We start from the raw sequence: 22,142 nt of genomic DNA on the forward strand, positions 1-22,142 counted from the left end.
TCACTAAAGAAACAGTAAGGTAGTTATGTTACCACAAGAAGTCCACCATACAGTCATCAAAAACTTTCTTATTTCAAGATAAAAAATAATGTTCCACCATGTTTATCAGCTTTAGTCTATTGTTCAGACTAACCAGAATTTCGAAACATGTTGCACTAGAATATTGTCCAAGATATTTCTTTGTTGGTATATATATCATAAACCAAAAACGTACACTATCGAGCAAAATTAAGGAAACAATTTTGTTTTATATTTTTTATTAATAATAATAAATTAAATAAGTTTCTTTTTTGTCAACAATAAAACACACAAATGAAATTTTAAATATTAATTTAATAGCAAAATAATATTCATGTTTCTACTTAATAAATTAATATTTTATGGCATATTCTTTGTTTTTTATAAATTTTGGCCATTTAATTTTCATAGTCTATAAGGTTATAGATATACAGTTTTGGAAATGAATTTATATGCTGCAACAATTATACTATACTCTGAAATTTTAAATATTTCTATATGGATTGATTTAATTTTCTTATCCTGCCTTTTCCTGCCCTTGACCCAACGAAAACTGTCTGAATTATACAAATCAAACTTGTTTTCATCAGAAAACAGCATTGTGTTTCACTTAGTAATGGTCCAGTTTACATGCTATTGGGCAAACTATATTTCATCGATTTTTCATGGAAATGAACGCTTTATTCGCAGGTTTTCCCTCAAAAGATGACGAATCGTATGTACAGGAATGTAAACAACCCTCCTTCCTTCTTCAATTCAACTGTTGTTCTAAAGCGATCATACATATCTTCTCTGTAGAAAAAGTTTGAAGGTTTTGGAAATAATTATTTAATTCTAATTGTCTAGAAATATCAGCTTTTTTAACTCCAGCCTTAATTTTACAAACTGCTTTAGCAGTATAGCCATTTTTATGGTGCTCTATTTCTGTTCGAGTTAACTGCATTTTATATTCACTTATTATTGTATTCTCAGCATTATTTATTCTAACACTTGGCATATTTACACGAGTCATTCAGTTGTAAAAATGGCGAATGCACACAATTTGTTTTTAATGGTGTTTATTTATTTATTTCAGAAAGATACGCTCACGAGCTGTGATGATTCGACTGCTAGGTACGAGGCTCTTTACGCGCCTCTTGTTGGTCGTTTGTTCCCTCAGCCTGCTGAGTCTTCTATTTCTTAGCAGATGCGGTCTAAACGGTCTCGATTCCACGTCGATTTCCGCTGAAGACAGTGATGTACAGTCACCATTTATCTCTGGTAAGTTAAAAAATGCATGTTATAACAAGTGTTTTGATGGATATTGTAATGTTGACTATATACGTTAATCATTTTACATGAATATTCTCCTGTAAAAGTCGATATTTCCGAGTAACGCTCAAAATGTAAATTTTCTGAACCATAAAGGAGTATTTTATCGAAATAATCCAGCATTACATTGTTTAAGACTTATAAACTTTGCTACGGTTTCATACACGCCATCATAAGATGTAAATATTTTGTTGCTGTAATATTATAGTAGTATGAATTTTAATTTATAAATATAACTAGAAATAATAAATCTATTTCCAAGCCTATAAAATTTGTACATTTTGCATGAGTTGGTATGGTAATAATCGTTATCTATTGGGTATGTACTTTGCACTACCACCGTTCTTGGTTACAAGTTCCAATTGAATATGCAGGTAAACTCAATTCCCAAAACGTCGCACTATGCAATTCATGAATATTAATCTGGAAAACCAAATTTCATAACTTCTCCTTTTATCATCAGTTTCGCCAACAAGTAATATATTAGATTGTTTCAAGACAATGCAATTACAATGTAAAAATACGTACTCTTTCATCCATGAGCCAGACTTCGTATTTGAATTTGAAAAATGGATGGCAAATGCAACATATTTTACATAACGTTCTCGCCGGACTCGTCGTGTTTTTTAAAATGCAAATTATATTTTGCAAGCTTTTACTTTTTACGACTCGACGTACGGCTTTCCTTGTGATTTTGTTTCCAGTTCCGAAGCCAACCTTTCCAATAAAACTACCCGCATTAATCTATTATAAAAATGACATTGTTAACATTTTATTCGGAAGTAAATTTATTCTGACAGAAGATAAACTTCTGCGGCAATATACAACATATATACATAAACACCAATAACGGCGTAACCGCTTTGTGTGGCTAATATAATAGTCCATTTGTGTACTTTTATGTTTGTTCAGAAAATAATGGTTAAATCAAATATTCCAAATAACATGGCCTTCTGTTTGCGTCGTGTGTTGTGTGCTTAAACGTTAGGATAATATTTACGATAGCCGGGAAACATATTTATATTCATTAATTTACATAACGAAACAATTAAACCGTTACATTGTTTATTTGCTTAACACAATTATTGCTTTATCAATATAACAGGCTTAGCCCCATCGGGCATAATTTACCCTTTTAAAAACATATTAGCTCGATGTCGATGCGTTCATTAACAAGCAGAAATAATTGGTTAGTACCTGTGTAGCAGGAGTTGCGTTGAAATATTGAATCAGAATTAATCTCATTAAACCGTTTTGCGGGTTCGAAAGTTTTGGTTAGTCCAAAGGGCACCGCTAAAAGTTAGATGTTGTTAACAACTATTAGTTAATAGCTTGCACACATCATCTGTTGCTGCTTTAATCTTTAATGATCAGCTTTGGTTTGTGAGTTAATAAAGCAGATTATTTACAATTTGAAATTTTATAATTTATGTTAAATATTTAAAAATAATTATCACTAGATAGATATTCAGGATAACACAGATAAATGCATATGATGCTTAAATTGTTTTAGAGATTAAACATGTTTCGTTACATATTATGTAAACATATGTAAAACAATGTCACATAATCTGGAAAATCAAGCTTTGACTTGTGATTACCATAAATGTATGAAATCCGCATTTCATTTTAAAATGTCGAATTTAGTATACAACATGGCAATAATAAACAATATTTGTCAGACACAGCGTAATTTATTTTAAAATGCATATTTTTGTCCAATAGCAAATATAATTTTTTTTATAAAAGACTGTTGTATATTTTACACACAAAATCCAAGTAAAAATATTACATATTATTATATGTTCATTATTTACACTTAGAACATTTTAATTTAAAATACAACATAATTCATCTCGTAAATTGACAAAAACTGAACGGCGCCCCGGGATGAATTATCGAAACGGGATTTTAGACTTCGGAACTTTGTCATGCTAGTAGATTCCAAACGGCGAGGCGTAGCTTTAAGATTTTATGGACGTTCCCTGGCCTGATTGATGGTTCCCACGACAGTTATATTGAAATATTTGAATAGTCCAGATAAATAAGAAAGGGGCGAAAAATCATCTAGCATTTGCTCCCTCTTAATGGAAAATACCGAGTGTATGATTATTTTCCATTTATCAAATGTTATGAAGCTCGGAATACATTTGATATTTAAATTCTCACCGGAGTGAAGATCGATAGTCAGTTTGCCGCATTTTCCAATTGGCATCTTGAAAGCTTGATCGTGTTAGTTGAGAACCTAAATTTCATGATGTCAATGTGTTTGGAAAAAGAAGAATAATTAGATTATCATTGTCATTTATTTATCATGACATTTCTCAAGTAAATTGAAACATTAGTATCAGTGACACAGTAAATCATTAAAGTAGTACTTATGACAAAGTCAAAAACATTTGCTGTTTCCAAAAACTTTCCAAAATGAAATACTTTGGTGTTATACTGTGTCGCTAACTTTTTTAGGTGTTCAGTAGTGCTTTTATGTAAAGGTAATTAAGATGTCCTTACTTCTCTTTTTCTTTCATATTTGAAGTAGCCTACACATATTTTGATGGTTTATAATTTTGTCTTGAAAAGTTCTTGGTCACTGCAAATGTTTTTTGATGTCATATGTTACTTAGGAAACACATTATGTTGCAGACCATTTTGTGTGGCCAAATGTACTTTTATATAGGGGAGTTTAAGAATCTCCAGGCTTTAAAGATATTTTCTATTTTTATTGAGAAGTACACATATTATGATACGCATTTTTTGATGTATTATAATTCCGTCTCCATAAGTACTACTTTAATAATATATTTTTACTAACCTTTTTATGTGTTGAGACATACATTTTTTGTACGGGAGTTTAAGAGTGTTGTTTATTTGGTTTTAAATATGTTTCCAATTTTTACAATGGTGTATCCATGTGATCGGTCATACTTTGTATGGAAGGATTTTCCATTTTTATTGAGAAGTATACGTATTGTTGTATTTTATAATTTCATCATGAAAAGTTCTTGGTCACTGAAAATGTTTTTAGTTTTCCATTTGATAATGTATCGTGTTGTTAACCTTTTTATGTGTTCAGACATACTTTTTTATATTGGACCATAACACTACATCTACAGCATATCATCCGTATGTGCCAATAACGTATTTGGATGAAACTAAAAGGTCATTTCAATTAAGTCTCAAAGATCACAAAAAGCATACATAAAGAACCAAAACTACTAAATGAGACAATGGAGGAATAATCTATAAGAATTAATAGAAAATTCAAAAAGGCAATATATTAGAAGAAACAAGCTTGGAAACGTCATGATACAAAAAAAAATTATGACAATTATAAACAAAGAATCTTTCCTATCTTCATTTCCTCCATTATTTACAATTTTATAGATTCGCCAAAGTGGAGTTATTAATGATAATATACTAGTTAGTGACATTTTTATGTTAATATTAAATACGGTTGAATATAAATTCCGAAATAAAATTCATACGTGTGAAAAGATAATAACCGTATTTCAATTATCCACCTTCGTACGTCATGAAACATAATAAGCCTGAAATCACGACACCGGGGAGGCAATTAGTTTTCGTATGGGCTGTAGATCATTTTCACTTGAAAAGTTCCTTGTTCACGTTCAACTATTTAAACGGATGTACGTAGACAAACAATATTCAGGGTAATTCAATTATCTACCATTAAGCTCTATTCATGTATGAACATGTAGTGGATTAAACAAATACTGTGGCCGTTACGTTAAACTTTCCAGTGTCATGTTAAACGGTACAATGACGATACATGCATGTTACACTAATGAAACGTACCGTGCTCTATTTGTACTTCCTCCCCTTAAATTATCGGCTACGAATCAGTATCATCCTATATATACGCAATGATCAACTCTATTATGGAACTGCACGAGTATTCCTCACGTTATTGTTAATTGGTAAGTTACGGATTGTATATAATATTGCATTATCACATTTGGATATTAGCGATCAGTCTCTACTTCCATCAAATCTCCGCATCCCGCTTTGTTAGCATAGATTTTGGACATTAATACAGAAATTCATGGAAACAGTTCAGCAGCTGACCGCCACTGAATTCTAAACCCATTTACGGAAACCTGGATATCAATAACTGAGTTTGAAATCACTGGACTTTGTTTCTAGCATCCGCTTTCATTTTAAGATAATGGGCTCATTCAACAAAGAAAATGAAATTAATTAATCGCTTTATTTCTGTTTAAAATGATCCAATTTGCTTTATATATTCAACCGAAACACACAAATTTACTGTTTCGATTAATTTAATATTAATTTAATACCACTGAATAAACAAAGATATATTAATAATTAGTTAGACATAAATATGCAATTAAGTGAGTGTTTGTGAGTGTTTTCTCTGCACATAACCCATGTTCGTTGCCGAACTAATGACGTTGCCGAGATCGTTTGATGGGGCCTAACCGAGAAAATTATTTGGCAAACATCTCTTCCCTTATTCCATAACATCGAACCACAAGTATCCTTATCGCATAGACCCGATGCCAAGTGAGGTTTGTTATGCGAAAACAAGGGGTGGTGTATCACCAGGAAACACAGACGTTAGACTGATTATACCACAATGTCAACTGGATATATTAAATTAAAATAATAAATACCACCTATGTGTATTTAGGTATTTGCATTGCCGAAGTATACTAATCTGATAGTGATCTGTTTATCTACGATAACATTATTGGAGAACAAACAAACATACGACAAAGGATTTCTACATATTAAATATTTACACTGATCTAATTTTGCAATGATTTTATTTATTGTTTCCAACTAAAAATTTTATGTATGTTTAAATATTGTGAACTTAATACAAAAACAAATATTTTGTTAGTTTACTTCATCCCAAATATTAATGATTTTTGAGAAGAGTATTTATTTTTAAGCAATATTTATTTGTGAAAGGCAAATATTTCAAAATTATAAAATAAAATTATTTTTTATATGTTACTGCATATTATATCATTTCTTTTCGTTTAAAGATATTTGTTATTATAAACTTTAATTTATCAAGACTTTTCTAATTTACCAATTTTTGGTGCCATTTCTTTTCTCGAGGACATTTGCCATATTTTTTATCAAAATCTTCTTGCGGCATCTATTAAAATAAAGTGATGCTACCCATTAAGTAATTAGCAATTTAGGTGAACATAAATCGACAAATTCAGAAAGAAATAGTTTTTATCTATTTTGTACATTCCACAGTCTTAGAAATATTTTTTTTTTTTTAAAAAATGTAAGTTATTCTAAATTACCACTTAAATGCAATGCAAAAACATTAAAATTCGAAAAATCAATAAAACATTATCAATAAAATTAGGGGTACCCTCAAAAAATTCGAATTATCGAATTGAATTAAATATTCTGTTCGAATTATGAAGATATTCGAATTATAAACTAAAAATTACACCTAATTAATAGTCTTGTCAATCAATTTTACTCTATTTATCGTCTATTTAATTTCGTCTGTATTTCCATCCATTTTAAATTAGTATATTTGATAAAATAAGAAGAGAATTATTTTTTGACATAAACAATTTTTAATTAAATTATATTTTTATCTCATTGTCAGTATAGCTAGATTTGAGATTCGAATATACCCGACTATAGTTTAAATTTTAATTTAATTAACATCAAATGTTTTTTTTAGTTATTTTATCATACAAACTCGAACAATGAATCATACACGTATATTTTATAAATGATAAACAATAAAACATACGTGGACAGTCCAAAAGAAAATCCTAAAAATATTTTTTATGTGGAGCTCTTTTACCCCGATATACTCTTCTCACATTTTTTTTTTGATTCTGTTCATAGTGAGAAATGTCGAAATCTTATAAATAGTCATCAACTGCCAACTTCATCTTTTTATTAATGACAGGTGTTTTACTACCAATTTATATTTTATTCATGGAAATAGAAAATAGTCTGGCAGAGCAAAATTTGACGACCAGGATGCATGAAGATGATGTAGTGTAACTTTAATTTATTGATTTTGACCACTACAAATAACAGCCATCTTTCAAGTAGACGGACAGGTTTTTGTCTTCTTTGGACTTGATTGGCCTATTTTAGTCAATTATTTTGACTGTTCTTTCGCCTTAAGTGTGATATGATGAATTTATGTTTTATCCTATATCAATTGTCCCAAAAACATTTTAAGCTAACACGGCACCTACCTCACATGCAGCTTATTCATGTTCAAAATTTTCTACTATTTCTACTAGAACAAACAGTCGTCGATCAATCAGAGTAATTTTGTAAATTTTAGTTATAATTTTTCTGGTATTATTACCTCATTTTGATTAGAAGACCAGTAAAATCTCTACCTTTTAGCAGTGGCAATCAACGGAACGGTGTATGTGAATTGAAATAATTGAGCGACGGTTTTATTCACAGACAAATCCCGATTTGAATTTCATCCAGATTCTCGTCAAGCAAGAGATTGGGGAAGATCTGTAAATTTGGAACACCTTAGGCACCGTGAGGAAGTTTTTACATGTAGAGGTGATACAATATTGGTTTGGAGTGGATCGTTATTGGTGGTAGAATTGATCTCTTCTTTCGAAAGGTCATATCAATATTTAAGAAACATTCTTCAATCAATTGTCCTTCCATTTGATGATACTATTGGTGAAAATATTCACCCACATGTTACGCGGGTTTTGATAAATTTGATGACTATGAAGGAATTGGAATTTTACCATGATTTGCACAATCACCAGATTTAAATTCGATATACCTATACCGCCAATGTTTTTAGAGAGCCCTTACTTAAAGAATGGATTCATATATCAATTCAAATATGATATTACATTTAATGTTTTTAATTACATTTGAGAAGGGATAGAAATAAATATTATCCGAAACATCGTTTTAAAAATGTTTAAAGTTTTTATTCTTTATTTTTATATTTTAAATTTAATGAATAGTTTTTACTTTAATTTGGTTTAAATAACTGGGGGTTAAACTAATTAGTAACTTTGGGGGTACCCTCATATTGTTTTTTGCCAACATGTATTCACAATCTTTATTTTTTATTTTAATCCATATAAATTATTTTTTTCAGCCTATTTAATTTAAAAATATGGATATTTCGGGAGTATTTGAATAAATTTTTAATTTATAAGTGCATAATACCATTCCTAAAATTCCCGTAATATAAACGACTCCTGAGCAAATCCCCGATTTAATCTATTGAACAAGTGAACCAGAATATGGCAATGCGCTTAGCAATAATCCAACGAAATCCCGAGAGGACTTTTTGCCAGGTCTTAAGTATATCGCGTTCCCCAAGTGTCATTTATCTTAATTATACTGCGGATGTACCACCAAAGTCTTTTCGAACGGGAACCCAAAGCCTCGGGAGTTATTGAAAGTTATTACAAACCCACCTTTCAAAGAGAACATCGACGGAATGTCACCCTCCTAGCATTTATGAAAAATGTTTTTTTGAAGAATTACCCAAGTATAAGAAGATCATCAATTCAAGAATCTTTTCGGTAAATGTTTAGAGTTTTCTAACATGAAATAAACAGTAAACAGTTTTATAGAACAGGTAATTAACATGTATTTCGGTAGATCTGTAGTAAATTAAAAAGTTTAATGTCAAAGTAAATGCCTAATCTTCAGCACGTAATTTGAAGAGAACTTTTATTTAATCAACATAAAAGTAGTTCCTATCAAAATTTAAAACCAACCGAATTAAACCGCTATAAGTGTGAACTTGTTTGAAAACAAAGTTTTAAACCAGTAAGGTCTAACGTCGGATATTGGATTTAGCAACCGGTGAAATCCTCCTCAATCGCATAATGCACTTGTTCCATTGGAACGTGTGAGTGCACCATTACCTTAAGCCGGCCTGTAAATTCCTGATACTAGTTTATGTTACGGTCAGACTCCCAAAATAGGTTGTAATCGTCCCCAAATTACATTCACTCAGTCCCTTTAATATTTATCAGACTGCGGGATGCGTACGGATACAGCTATTTTGAACCTCCTAAAAGGCAACATTCTCATTGTGGATTTAATTAAACAAATATGGGGACTAACATTCATTTTTTACCTTAAGGACGAAATTGAGCAATGCGGTTGATGATTAAAAGTTTAAGTGTTCCATCTGTCTCCTTAAAACAACTCGTTTATACGATTTAAATAACTGCAGGAGAACTCATTTAACTTTTAGAAACTTTTCATTAATCCGGAGAATTATAATTAGCAAAAATAAAGACCATTAAACAAAATATGAACAAATAATGAAAAAGGTTATTATGTTGAAATTATATACTTGTATGTCAGATTAGAACACTCCAAGATTATTGTTAAATTATTTCGTTAAAACAGAAATGTAACAATATCCTTGGTAACATGAACTCTAATGTTCTGAGAGAATTACAACCATTCCTGGCAGACCAACGCTTTTAAAGAAATTATAGATAATGATTGCACTAACTTTCCTCACATTTCAACGTTTCAACCATTGTTCTGCGTCTCATCTCCAACAGTAATCAAATTTTATTTACTCCATTAGATTGATTTAAACTGATTCAAGTGCATAGTAACGGCTTGGCTGTGGAATTGTATGCTGTGTACTTATGTGTTTCCATCAAATGGAGGCACTACAATTAATTGCGAGGATAAAAGTGCAATTAAATTTTCAAATTTATTCTTTCTCAAGGTACTGATGGCAAATTTATGTGTGTAAGCAACATTTCCCTCGGTTAGACAAGTTTCAAAGTGGATAATTGTAAAAGGAATGATATAAAAGGCATGTACAAAAAACTATATATTTAAACTGGTTGTGAAATACGAACGGTCTCGTTGAAACCAGTAATTGTATTCTTTTAATTTTCTTTTGCACCTCAAACGTAGCACGGAAGACGGATCCGAAAGAACCTCAAGTATTTATTATTAAACGCGACGAGCTCTTTGAGAACTCGCTTTATCCTTTCGCGAGTCCTACATTCGACCGAAGAAACGTGTCGGGCTTTATAATGTTTGATCCTTTTAAAAATATGAAGCCTGCGCGACCCCTTTTGAATAATATTGAAGTGTTTTACCTGCTCCTGGGGTTAAGTTTTATCGTTAGCGTTGTAGTTTGCATAAATTAGACCGAAGCGAGGGCTCCGCCGTATTAATTACAAAACACTGAGTCGGTGCCTTAATCTCCGCCAGCGAGACAATCAGTCCCTGATTGGTATTGACACAGATGACAGGAAAGATATTGTCTTAATAAGATTTCTCCTTCGTTCCTTACTGTTTTGTTATGCAAATCGATTATTTAAATTTCGCATTTCATATCGGACGAAAATAATTATTGAAATTAAAAGAATAATTCAGCGTCGGGATTTAATTAAATCCGAATTCTCAATTGTAAATCAAACAATTACTGGTGAAATTCTTTTCTTTGGCAATTAGGCAAATTACAAAGTTTGAATTCATCCGTTATAATACATGGCTCAAATTTTTTGTACGCTGTTCATTCATTTAAATGAATATTCAGGAAAAAACTAAAGACAAATTGAAATTTATAAAAATTTTAATCTTAACTAATTGTGGTCTCATTTCAGTTTGTTTTTGTTAAATATAAGGGGGAAGGACGTTTATATTAACTAAACAAATAAATTATTTGGATCAAAGACGGTATGGTTAAGGACAGCATTTTATTTAAATGCAGATCTGTGCCTCCCAACACTAAAAAGGATGAGTCACACAAAGGAAACACTTAATTTTGAAGACAACTGAGTATTCTGTGGAAATCAGCAGTTATATAAGACGGTATATCTTACAGAACATTACCTCAGTTTTATGAAGTAATTAATCTAGTGCACCCTATTCTATTATATTCATCTTTTCTAATTAGGAAATAAATGAATGGCATTCATTATCAGTTGGTTTGTTACCCGGAGTATTTAGTCCTCATTTATTTTCTTTGAAACTATGCGAATTTCATTTTAACGTCAGGTTAAAAAAATTGCAGTGTAATGAATTGTATCTATAACATAATTATAATGATTCTTTGTAGTTAATTTTAATTTCCTGTATAATAATAACATATATTAAAAAAATTTAAAAATATTTTCAATATGTTTTATTTTGAATATTTGCATCTTTAGACGATCAGTTTTAAGTCGTTACGTTTACATCTCCTCATAGTTAAAATAAATGACATCCTGATCAATGATCTTCTAAATTTCTTTGATTTTTTCCTTTAGTTGGTTAAAAATGTTTGGTGGTGGTTAATTTGCTCTTATTTGACTTCTCATATGGTCCCATAAATGTTCAATCGGATTTAAGTCCGGACATCAATAAATGGAGCAAACGGTATGACTTGTGGTTCTAGGATTTTCCTTATATCTATATTCTTCTAAGATTATCATCACTATTTAAAGAAAACCTAGACTTTTGACTAAATAACCCTTTTTATACGATTTTATGACTATTTTACGATTAACATGTGCAAGATTAATTTTAAAAAAACCCATCAAAAATTTGAAACAAAAAACGTGAGAATCTAAACAAATTGGTGGTCTCAAAAATTAAATAACGGTTTCTAGATATTATTACAGCACAATTTTCTTTTGAAATGTTGAGATTATTTGCTCTGTTGTTTATTTTAAAGATTTTAAAAAATAATCGTAAACTGTAAAATACTGTTACAAGTGCAAAATAGAAAATAAAAAAAATAAGAATAAATGTCGATCTTTAGTTTTTTTCTGTTTAACGTACAAAAACAAATATTTTGGCGAAAATTTTAAGATACTATATGGCTAAAATATCATAGATAATAGTTTAATAAATAGTCCATTTAAAATTTTATCTTAAAAAAAGATGTTCAAACTTTAGTAAAAATTTCATAATTTTGCGGCGCAGTGTATTTTATTGACTTAAATATAAACAACATTCTGACTCTAAATTTTTATTTCGAAAAAACATATTTTATGGATTTTATCATAGCTTATTCTGCTCATTCTTCTTCTCTTCATATATATATTGTTTAGCTCCGTAAAATAGTTAAACACTGTCCTCCTAAGATTTTGCCGTTGTAATAGCAATTTTGCGATGTGGGAATCTGAGTCAATAAGTATCCCAAATCTTTAATGTCTTACAAAGTGTCATGCTTAGAACCATTAGCCTTAAACTGGTAACACCAATATAATGGAAGGACTGTTTAGAAAAATGTGACGACTCGTATTACGTTTTTTTTTAATTAATTTTCTTATATTAATTTTTCAAGGAATTTCTTGGTTTAAATCTTCTATTGTTGATACGATTTTGTTTAATTTATACAGTAGATGATAATGTTTAATATAACTATTGATAATATATTATATTTGCAATATAATGCCATTGATAATCTGATTTTTTAAATATTTCAAATTATCCACTTCTCATAAGTTTTATAAGAATATTAATTATTTAATTTAGTTGTTAAAAAGATTTATTCATGACCACCTATGACCAATGACTGAAGCCTATTACGGCATATTTTCAAAATCAATTATCTTAATTGATAGCAAAAATATCGTTGTGAAATATTTATTAGTATAACCATATCTCTCCGTCAGTAGAAATTCCCGTAATCTTTATTTACAATCAATCACGGTTTTCTTTGATTGTGAAGTACCTCTCGAATCCGACTTAAAGGTGATTAATAATTGAGCCACTTCAAGCGTGCAAAAATAGTTCATTACTGCTAACAGAGATTAATATTGATTTAAACAGACATACGTTTAGGACTGTTGCAATTAATGACGGCAGGACTTGACAAATCTTTAGATAAAGTGCTCCCCAAGATAGTTTCGAAACAACTTTTGCCAGAGGGTCACATCTCTTTGTCCCATCGTGAAAACTTTCGGGCCGACCATAAACATTAGGACCTGATTTATAATGTCACTAATTACATTTACAACCTTCAGGGCTGTCATTGCGGTGCATATATATTTTAAGTTCGTTGTTGTGTTCGGTTTCGACCAACATCCTACTGACCCTAATCCCTTGAACGTGTACTAATAATTGATTCTACAAAGTTTACAGGATAACTTCGAGTCAAACATTTGTCAATGCTAATTGCTTCTAACCGTCGTAATTTTACGTTTAGTGTGGTATGTAGTCAAATAAAATTCCCATTTGGTTGAATTGATTTCTTTATTTATTACCTTAAAGTACTCGAGAAAGTGTTATAAATTTCTGCGTTACTCCCCATTAATTTCGTCGTCAATGCAGTAAAAAACGTCTTCCAGAATGTTCATTCCCATTTTGGTGACCTTCTTAATGGCATTGAATATACAGGCGTCAATGGAGACCACAGTCCTCAAATTCATCGATTGGATGCGGGCTGAAATCGTGAACACTTTCGGAGGAACCTGTAGACTTTCGGAAATGGCATCGCCGACGATAGTTTTCATGCAGCTTGCAGACAATCCACACTTTTGTATATCTTTCCCAATAACTTCCGGTATGGTCATGAAAGTTTGAGCCTGGTTCAAACTGTCACTGATCACATTGACCACTTCCTGCATAATGGTGGTAGTGCACGTTTTGACTTCTTCGTTGATTTGTTCCTCGAGCACATCCAAGCTACCTTCGTCCTCAATGCACGAGGAGACGGCGTCATCACCACCGCTACGAGAATTTCTTATTTCTATCAAGGACTGACGAAAATCGTCGATGCTTTCCTTGATCAGTTTTGCGTTTTCGACCATGGCTGATTCCGTCATGTTTTCCATCAGGATCTGGTAGCTGCTCATGCTGGCTTTGATGCTGTCCACCGTATTTTGGACCGTCAAGTTCAGTTGGTTAACGATGCTCTCTTGATACTCCGCCATTTGGGCATCAGTTATTTGAATGTCATCTCCAAAGACGGACGTCTAAAAATGTTAAATGTCTCATTAGAATTATTTGGTTTAGCAATTTAGGTATAATAATGAAAATTAGAATTTTAATATTCTGTTTTAAAACTGCTTGAACTTTTAAGCAGCTTGATCAACTTAGTACAAAAGCAAAAGATCGTATTTAATCGTTTAAGATAACTTAATCTTATATTTAACAATGATATTCATACACCAATTTCTTAATATAATAATTATATAAAAATATATAGATTGGCTTCAATATTGTATTATAAAAAATAACTAAAATATGCATGAACATACCTGCATTAGCAGACATACGGTAAGTGTTAACAAAACCTTCATCATTACCAGCACTGATCGTATTCAATCAAACAGAGGACTATTTAAAGGTGTCAATTTTTGAAATGTACTGCTAACAATAATTAACAACTAATTAGGAACAATAAAACTAGCGAATTCGATTTATCTTATCTAGTCAGATACAAAAGTTACGACTTATCCTTAAAACGTTTAAAAGTAGGGGAATTCTGTTGAAAACTGAGAAAAATTTTATTGTTTTTCTGTTGATATGGTGCGAAAAGCAAACACGTCGAACTAAATTTACGACTAAAAGGCAAAATAATGCATTTGCTTTACTAAGCAACCCATAAAGTTTATTGTTATTAGCACCAAATTATATTTGTGATGTGTGCGAGGCATCTAAACTAATCTTTCATCAAACACAATATTAATTTAACTGTTTGATTGTAATTAGTTAATAACGTATTTTTCACGCAACAATAGTCAATAAAATTGAAATAAAATCAAATATTCACCGAAAAAGTACGTGGTCAAAATTTTATTTATTTTGGATACACAATTTAATGGGTGGCGAAATTAATTACGTGATGTAAAAACGTCGTCAGATCAACGTATTTACATTAGCCCAATTCCATCGAGAACCCTTAAAGCCATCGGCATCCAATCTATATGCTAAATTTAAACCCAAAAATAATATAACAGGCATTTGAACAATCCAATCCTTGGCATGCATTAAATTACCTGGCTTTTCGAGTGATAAGCGGAATTATTATCGTTATTTAAAGTAGGAATCGATAAGATGAAACGTACGAGTGCCTACATTAAGATAAAGCTTCACAAACACGGGAATTCGAATTGTGCGGGATTCTGCAGAATTGACGGCTTTGTCGTGATCTCAGACACTTCAAGATGAAAATTTTCGTTTGAACAACTGATAAATTCTTTTGCCAAGATAAACTGAATTATTGCTTATTCGATGATAAACAATTTAGTAAATATAACATGGTCAGTGTTCAAATTACTTTGGTAAATGATATTATTCACATGGCCGGCGGAAGCCTCGGACTTGATTAGATCGCGTACGATCTCATGTATACATATTGCAATTAGGACGACCGTCGATGAAAATTTAATTTTGAACGATATGTCGTCCATTATTAGGACATGCCGCATTAACGAACACATATACCGATGTCACTTCAACAAGAAATCAAATTTACCGTTCCGGTGCCGCATATCGGATCGATTTGTTTGGTGATTTGCGTATCGTTTGTACACAGCATTGGTGCAATCAAATTTAAGTACAGTTTACAAAGTTTATCTCCAAAATACGTCACACGTTAACCCTCGAACATGATTTTATGCGTTGACGTTGCTTCAATAAAAACGTTTGTTATTACAACGTCTGTTATCTGAGCAACATCGACAAATAAAAACAGTTTTTATTATATTATCAGACATGTAGAGAAAAAAACATAAACATAAACCGACGCAAACTTCCTACAAACTAATAAAATATTCAACGGACGCAATCCTCCGTTCGACGTTCGACAAGAAGGAAGCGACGTCCAATTTAAATTTATAGGAACGGTCGCCCGCCGGTTTCCCGGTCCCCGAGAGATAAGACTAACCGAGTTTCGTATTATTTCAGGCTCGACAATAACGGGGAATCAACAGTCCGCAGGAGATGACGTCGCCGCCCGGACCCAGGACAACGGCTACTCCTATCAGCAGCTGCTGCAGCAGCGGGAGGAGGAGAACAGGCAAGAAGTCGAGAGACTCACCGCCGAGATACGCGCCCTCAAACTACAACTTCTCCAATTTACGAGCAGTAAGTTTAAATTGACGCTCGTCTTATTAATTAATATTGTTGTTACGAGCATTCGGTTTTTATAAAGAATATTTTAATAACGTGGCAGTTAATTTGGAATTACATCAAATCTATTCAGAGTAAAATTGCATCTATGGACAAGTTCAATTCCTTTTTAAAAGAGTTTCTTTGGGAGTTCATTATCTTAATTAGATTTGAATCCGCCTGGGCTTACACTAGCTAACTAATTAACGTTGGCAGGTATATTAAACTTTAAAATAAATGGAAGTATCTAGTTAATTTTGTATTTTATTAATTAATTAGCTTAATCAACGTATATGAACAAAAGTAGAGATATATATAATAAAAAATTATTGTTTGTAAGCAGTTAAATAAAAATAACACCTAATTGTAAAACTAGCGAAGTATTTCGATCAGCTTTATTTGAAGGGAAACTGTAAATGTATAAGACAACCCCGAGGCTGAGTTACGCGTCTGAAACTTGAACTTCCTCAATTTACAGGCACTGAGTTTATGTTGATTAAATTTCAACTTTAAAATACTGCAGCTTTTCATGTTATTTTTATGTTTTTAAAACTGCTGTTATATGGCTGCCGGTGATTCGCCAAGAGAAATTAATTTATTATTGCAGTTTTGATTTAAGAACCGGAAAACAAAATTAATTAGTTAGGTTTAAGTAATTTCATTGTTAGTTAATAAAGGGTTTCTAGTAACAGCGTACTGTTCTAGTTTTTATAGTTTATACACTTCAGGTTTAGTTATCTAATTGTGATTTTCTGTTACTCTATGTTTAATAAAATATTATTATTACTCTTAAAGAATAAATTTAAAATTGATATAAACTGAAAATGAAAAATGATAGATAAGAATATATACGCGACGAATTACAGTTATGATATTAAATGTTTGAGAATGATAAGAAATTAATTAGTGCAATTATAAAAGACATTGGAAAGAGCTCATGTCTGAAAATGTCTTCCAGTGATACTGTGTTTTATCAAAATTACGTCTTTGAACTTCAACGCTGAGATGTTACTTGACTTCCTAAGTCTCCCGATTTAACGTCTTTATATATCTTTCTGTGAGGAATATTTGATATTAAATCTCTGTATCGTGCCGCTTATCTATAAATTACTTAATTTAAAATTACAAATAAATTTTATTATAGTTTATAAAGAGATATTTTTATAAATATACTCAGTGACATAAAATATGGAATCAATATATTTATCCGTCTGGTTCAATTTTATCAAAATATCGTAAATTATTGTTTTGTTGTTTTTTCTTGTACAATTTTTGTATTTTAAATTAATATAATGCAGACAGAAGTCAGTTTTTAATTATTTTTTTTATGTTGGAATGTTGATCTGAACGACGCGCGAGGTGTTTAAAAAAACGTGAAGTGAACTTCAAAACCTACCTTTGATCTTTAGCTTTTCAAATTCACTTTGTGACCACATGAGCTATTATCAAGCACTGGTTTACAGAAGAAGGAAGGCTTCTTACCAAACGACGTGTTTACTGCACAGTCCAGAGTTTTTTACTACCATCGCCAGTTTGTAGTTCCTACCAAATTACAACATTATAGTCAAAGATTGGAATCATTAGAGGTAATTTAAACGTGCAGAAAGTTAATGTCTTACCTTATTTTAGCTTTGAAAATTCAGTTTTCTACTAGAATAGTGCCCGACCTCGTATTTACTTCGGAGTGCTTTCAACAGACCAATGTAAATTATTTGTTATGACTAGTAATATATCTTCCTCATTGCCGATTGAACACAGGTCGTACGTCATAGACAGGAGATTCCGAAATTCAACCATCCTTTCCACCAAAAGTGGTACAGAATTAGGTACTTCAGAACGAAATTTAACACTTCAATAGATTATTACCGGGGCAAGTCTGAGATTGTCTAGATTATCGTAGAGGTGCAAAACAAACTGGACATCAAAAGTCAATAAAATTTGGTCATTATGGTGGTACATAATAAAGTAATCCGATAAATCACAATGCATAATTTATTATTGTACATTTAATTTTGACTAATACATCAATTTATATATTTACATGCTGCTTAAATTAAATTCGACTAAATTTGTGAAATCAAATTTATGTTATTATGTTTTTTATTTTGTGCTATTCATTTTCCCGGGTCTGCTAAAATAAAATGCCATGGTCGGCAGTAACATTAAGCATATGTAACGGTTGTCATCAACATTTAATTTATCTTTTAGCACTTGGCACTAATGCTATAGTTGTAAAACTGGTAAATTTATATGTCTCTTGCGGTGACCACTAAAATTGATAAATACTTTAACATAAATTCCTCCAGTCGAATTTTCCGATGATTACTGGGCATAAATCATCTTATAAAGCGTTTCTCCGTCGTCTGCGGAGCAGCGTGGTGTGAAATTTTATTGCATCATATAAAGAAAGTTTTGGATTTGATTTATTTCGATGTACAAAACCAATATCTAGGTTCGAATCTACGCTCATATTTTAAACATCGAAATGATATTTACGCTGACAGGAAATATGAACAGAGTGCCGGAAACATAAACTATGAGATGGCACACGCTACAATTCAATATTGTCCTGCGACGCAGTAATTTGATAGTCCTTCTTCGGGGCTCTTCCGCATAATCAAATTTGGAGGAAAAATTTATATAGACAGTAAGCTAGTACAGCTATCTTATGAAATAGTTCAATTCGAAACAATCACTTCTTTAATTTTGCGTTGTTAAATTTTATTGCCCTCAAACAGAAGCCATTAACTCGAGTTTTAATTAAAATTTTGACTGACGACCGTGTAAACATAATCTATAAATTAATTTTTACATATGATCCAACACGAAAATTAAGCACATCATAAATTCTTAGCCGAAACTAATTAAAACGTTGCATAAACGGTTGCTCTAATCATAATCTGGTATAAATTGGAAATGGTACGAGTATAGCGAGCGAAATTTTTAAATTTAATTAGATTCGCCGGGTCAAGCCGCCTGGATGTGAGTGATTTAGCACGTCCGATCTTATTAGCCACGTAGTTTGTGACCCTCTGTCGACGCTGCAACTTTAACTGGAACATTTGCACTAATTGGACGTGCGACGGAGACCCAATTTCTGTTTGTACAACAATTTAATTTCGTCTATATTTTCGTTGGGAATAATTAGATATTTACTGAAATGGTACTGGTAGAATAAATGGTATAGTATGCATCTGACACTATTAAATTGGCGATGTTGGTACACATTTTTTGAGTTTCTTAAATTTATTTATCTAATTTTAAATAAACTATTAATTATTGCTGTAGTATTTTAGTTTAGACTGTCAGGAATATAATGGCAATATAAATTATATAATTAAAATAAAATCATTTCAGAATCAATTAATATTATTTTTATGTATTATATCAAACTTCTTTTGGTAAAATATAATACACTTAGTTTGAAAAGTGTTGTACCACGCTATAATTCGATTTAAAATTAACCAGAATATAGTGTTATTATACTATACTTATTATTAGATTATTTTCACATCTTTAAAGCATCTCAAAAGTGTTTTAACATTTACCAAATCATTGTATAATAATTAACTTAAAAAGAAATAATAGTAAAATACCATCAACGAACTTCATTGTGAAAAACAATATAGGTTAACAATTTAATTTAGAACCTCCTATATCCACCTCCGCTTTGTAATATAGAATTTACAACCCTGTGGATGCCTCTTATTAGATTATCAATAAATCCTTGAGGAATATTATTCCATTCCTCAACACCTCTAGGAGGTGTGGAATACTCGTGGGAGGATTTAATCTGGATATGTAATCCCATGCATTCCCAATTAGGTTCATATCTGGGGTAAGTGATGGTTACTCCATTCTTTTAATTTCGACCTCTCTAGAAACGTCCAAAACTACTTGTGTTCGAATTGGAATCCAACTTCTCTCTTCTTGGTTGTACAATAGGTCGAATTTTAAGATATATGAAAATTTGTCCAGTTTGTGTCAGGAACGTATACCAAAGCAGTTTTTTTTCCCCACATGATTCCACTCTAAAATATGATACTACCGCCCTAATATGAGATCACTTCACTAGCAAAGGCAGCACTCCAAACTTAAACTCGACGGTTATCATTCTTCCATCCTGTACCCTTTTCGTCTCAAAAAAGGACATTCCATCATTGAGGTAATGTTCTATATCTGAGTAATTGTCTAGGCACTCTTAATTGACTTGTACATCGTAATCAACTAGCACTATTATAATCAACAATTTTTTTGCGTCTTACGTTCTACAAAAAAATTCATGAAACCATTTTTTTGACTTTTCATGATTAAACCATGAAAAATATTTCTCCATGAATAAATATCTGGAGTATATAGATATTTCCTTTGAGTATCTAATGCGCTATATGGTATTGCATAGTCATGAACAAGCACAGCACTTTTTTATTGGGAAAGAAACTCATCTATGAGTATATTTTTCGTAAACTTGACCAATTTATTAACAGTAGAGAGTTATATTGATAATTTGAACTGAACAGTAGATATTCAATATGTAAAATATTCTTCTTTTACACGATATAATCATCAACATTTTTCTTGAATGAATACTTTTAAATAGTGTTTTATGAGACTTCCTGATTTCAACAAAAATTGTCCTGATCTAACAATTTTTTGTCACGTGTAATAGTACTATCATTGAAAGGTTAATTTGCATTGTGTCTAAGGGGAAATTGGTAATTGTCAAACGACGACGAATTTTGTTAGCCTCATTTAATTTATGTGTAATCCATTTGTGAAACTTTTTGATGAAATTCGATGCATGAAGCCTTTATCTGTTAATTTAATGACATATTTCACGAGGACTTTACATTAAATATTGCTAATTTCTTTGTTGACACAGGTTTCAGGACGACCTTGACGTCGCTCATCTTCAAGACATTCATTTTCACTTAAGGAAAAAATAATACCATAATTTGAAAGAGCATGAAAAAGCTTTCAAATATTATATAGAGTTCAATAAAAAAGTTAAAATATGATATAAAAATTGCCTCAAATAAATCCCGAACTAAAAACGAAAAATATTTTTCTTGACGTACAAGTTGTAAAGATTCGAGTGTGTAGTTCCACGGTTTTCATTCGCTGAAACCAATTGAAATGTTATTACTCACATCTAAATGTAATTTAGTAATGAGAACTCTATGTTAACATTCATCAAACTATTGATAAACATTGCAACATATAATTCGCGTCTATAATTCTTCAAAGTAAATCCTTCATCGCAGACTGCCAAGTATACTGTTATCAAATATCTTAATCCGACTTTACGTGCGCCTTTTAGCATAATAAACTAATAAGAAAATTTGTAAATCTCAGATTAAATATTCTCTTGAGGTATAAAAGGAGCGTACTGAATTTTATGCGAGTCGATTAAAATTTAAAGATAATATTAAACGCGATCACGTAGTTTTATTTCTGATTCCAGTTCGTAGAACGGAGATTTTGCTGTTACAATTCAGCAAAAATTGCATTAAAAATCTCGTATAAAATTAAATTAACTGTATTACGCATAAAATCTATTTCTCACTTCATAAATTACATCACGATATATTTAGCGTATCATCGAAAATTCAATATGTACGCGTTTAAATCAAAGCACACAATGAAAGTATGTCAAAATGTATTGGCTGTCGAGTCGGTTGACATATTTATTCACCGTTTAGGTAAATGATGTCCAACGTGCGGCTGATAAAAACGGCGACACCCCCTCA

At 31.2% G+C, this 22,142-nt stretch overlaps 2 protein-coding genes across 2 annotated transcripts in view; one reads left to right on the forward strand and one right to left on the reverse strand.

Moving 5' to 3' along the window:
- The first annotated feature begins 689 nt into the window (after nucleotides 1-689).
- The window catches only part of LOC109600607 (chondroitin sulfate N-acetylgalactosaminyltransferase 2), a 38,179-nt gene continuing 16,726 nt past the window's right edge, over nucleotides 690-22,142 (forward strand). The window contains exons 1-3 of the mRNA XM_049964657.1: nucleotides 690-733; nucleotides 1,094-1,278; nucleotides 16,189-16,368. Coding sequence (XP_049820614.1) covers nucleotides 690-733; nucleotides 1,094-1,278; nucleotides 16,189-16,368 — 409 coding nt within the window. The remainder of the gene's footprint in view (nucleotides 734-1,093; nucleotides 1,279-16,188; nucleotides 16,369-22,142) is intronic.
- LOC109600610 (uncharacterized) lies at nucleotides 13,512-14,736 on the reverse strand. Its single transcript, XM_020016783.2, has 2 exons — nucleotides 14,538-14,736; nucleotides 13,512-14,252 (listed from the first exon to the last, which is right to left on the reverse strand). The coding sequence occupies exons 1-2, from the start codon at nucleotides 14,580-14,582 to the stop codon at nucleotides 13,578-13,580; spliced, it is 720 nt and encodes a 239-aa protein (XP_019872342.1). The 5' UTR covers nucleotides 14,583-14,736; the 3' UTR covers nucleotides 13,512-13,577.

The sequence above is a fragment of the Aethina tumida genome, chromosome 3 (assembly GCF_024364675.1).
Source record: "Aethina tumida isolate Nest 87 chromosome 3, icAetTumi1.1, whole genome shotgun sequence".
Lineage (NCBI taxonomy): Eukaryota > Metazoa > Arthropoda > Insecta > Coleoptera > Nitidulidae > Aethina > Aethina tumida.

Excerpts from the sequence above, each read along its gene's own strand:
- LOC109600610 (XM_020016783.2), bottom strand. The coding sequence starts at position 14,582 with ATGATGAAGGTTTTGTTAACACTTACCGTATGTCTGCTAATGCAG. Across the intron at positions 14,253-14,537 it reads CCGTATGTCTGCTAATGCAG|ACGTCCGTCTTTGGAGATGA; the intron begins GTATGTTCATGC and ends TAACATTTTTAG.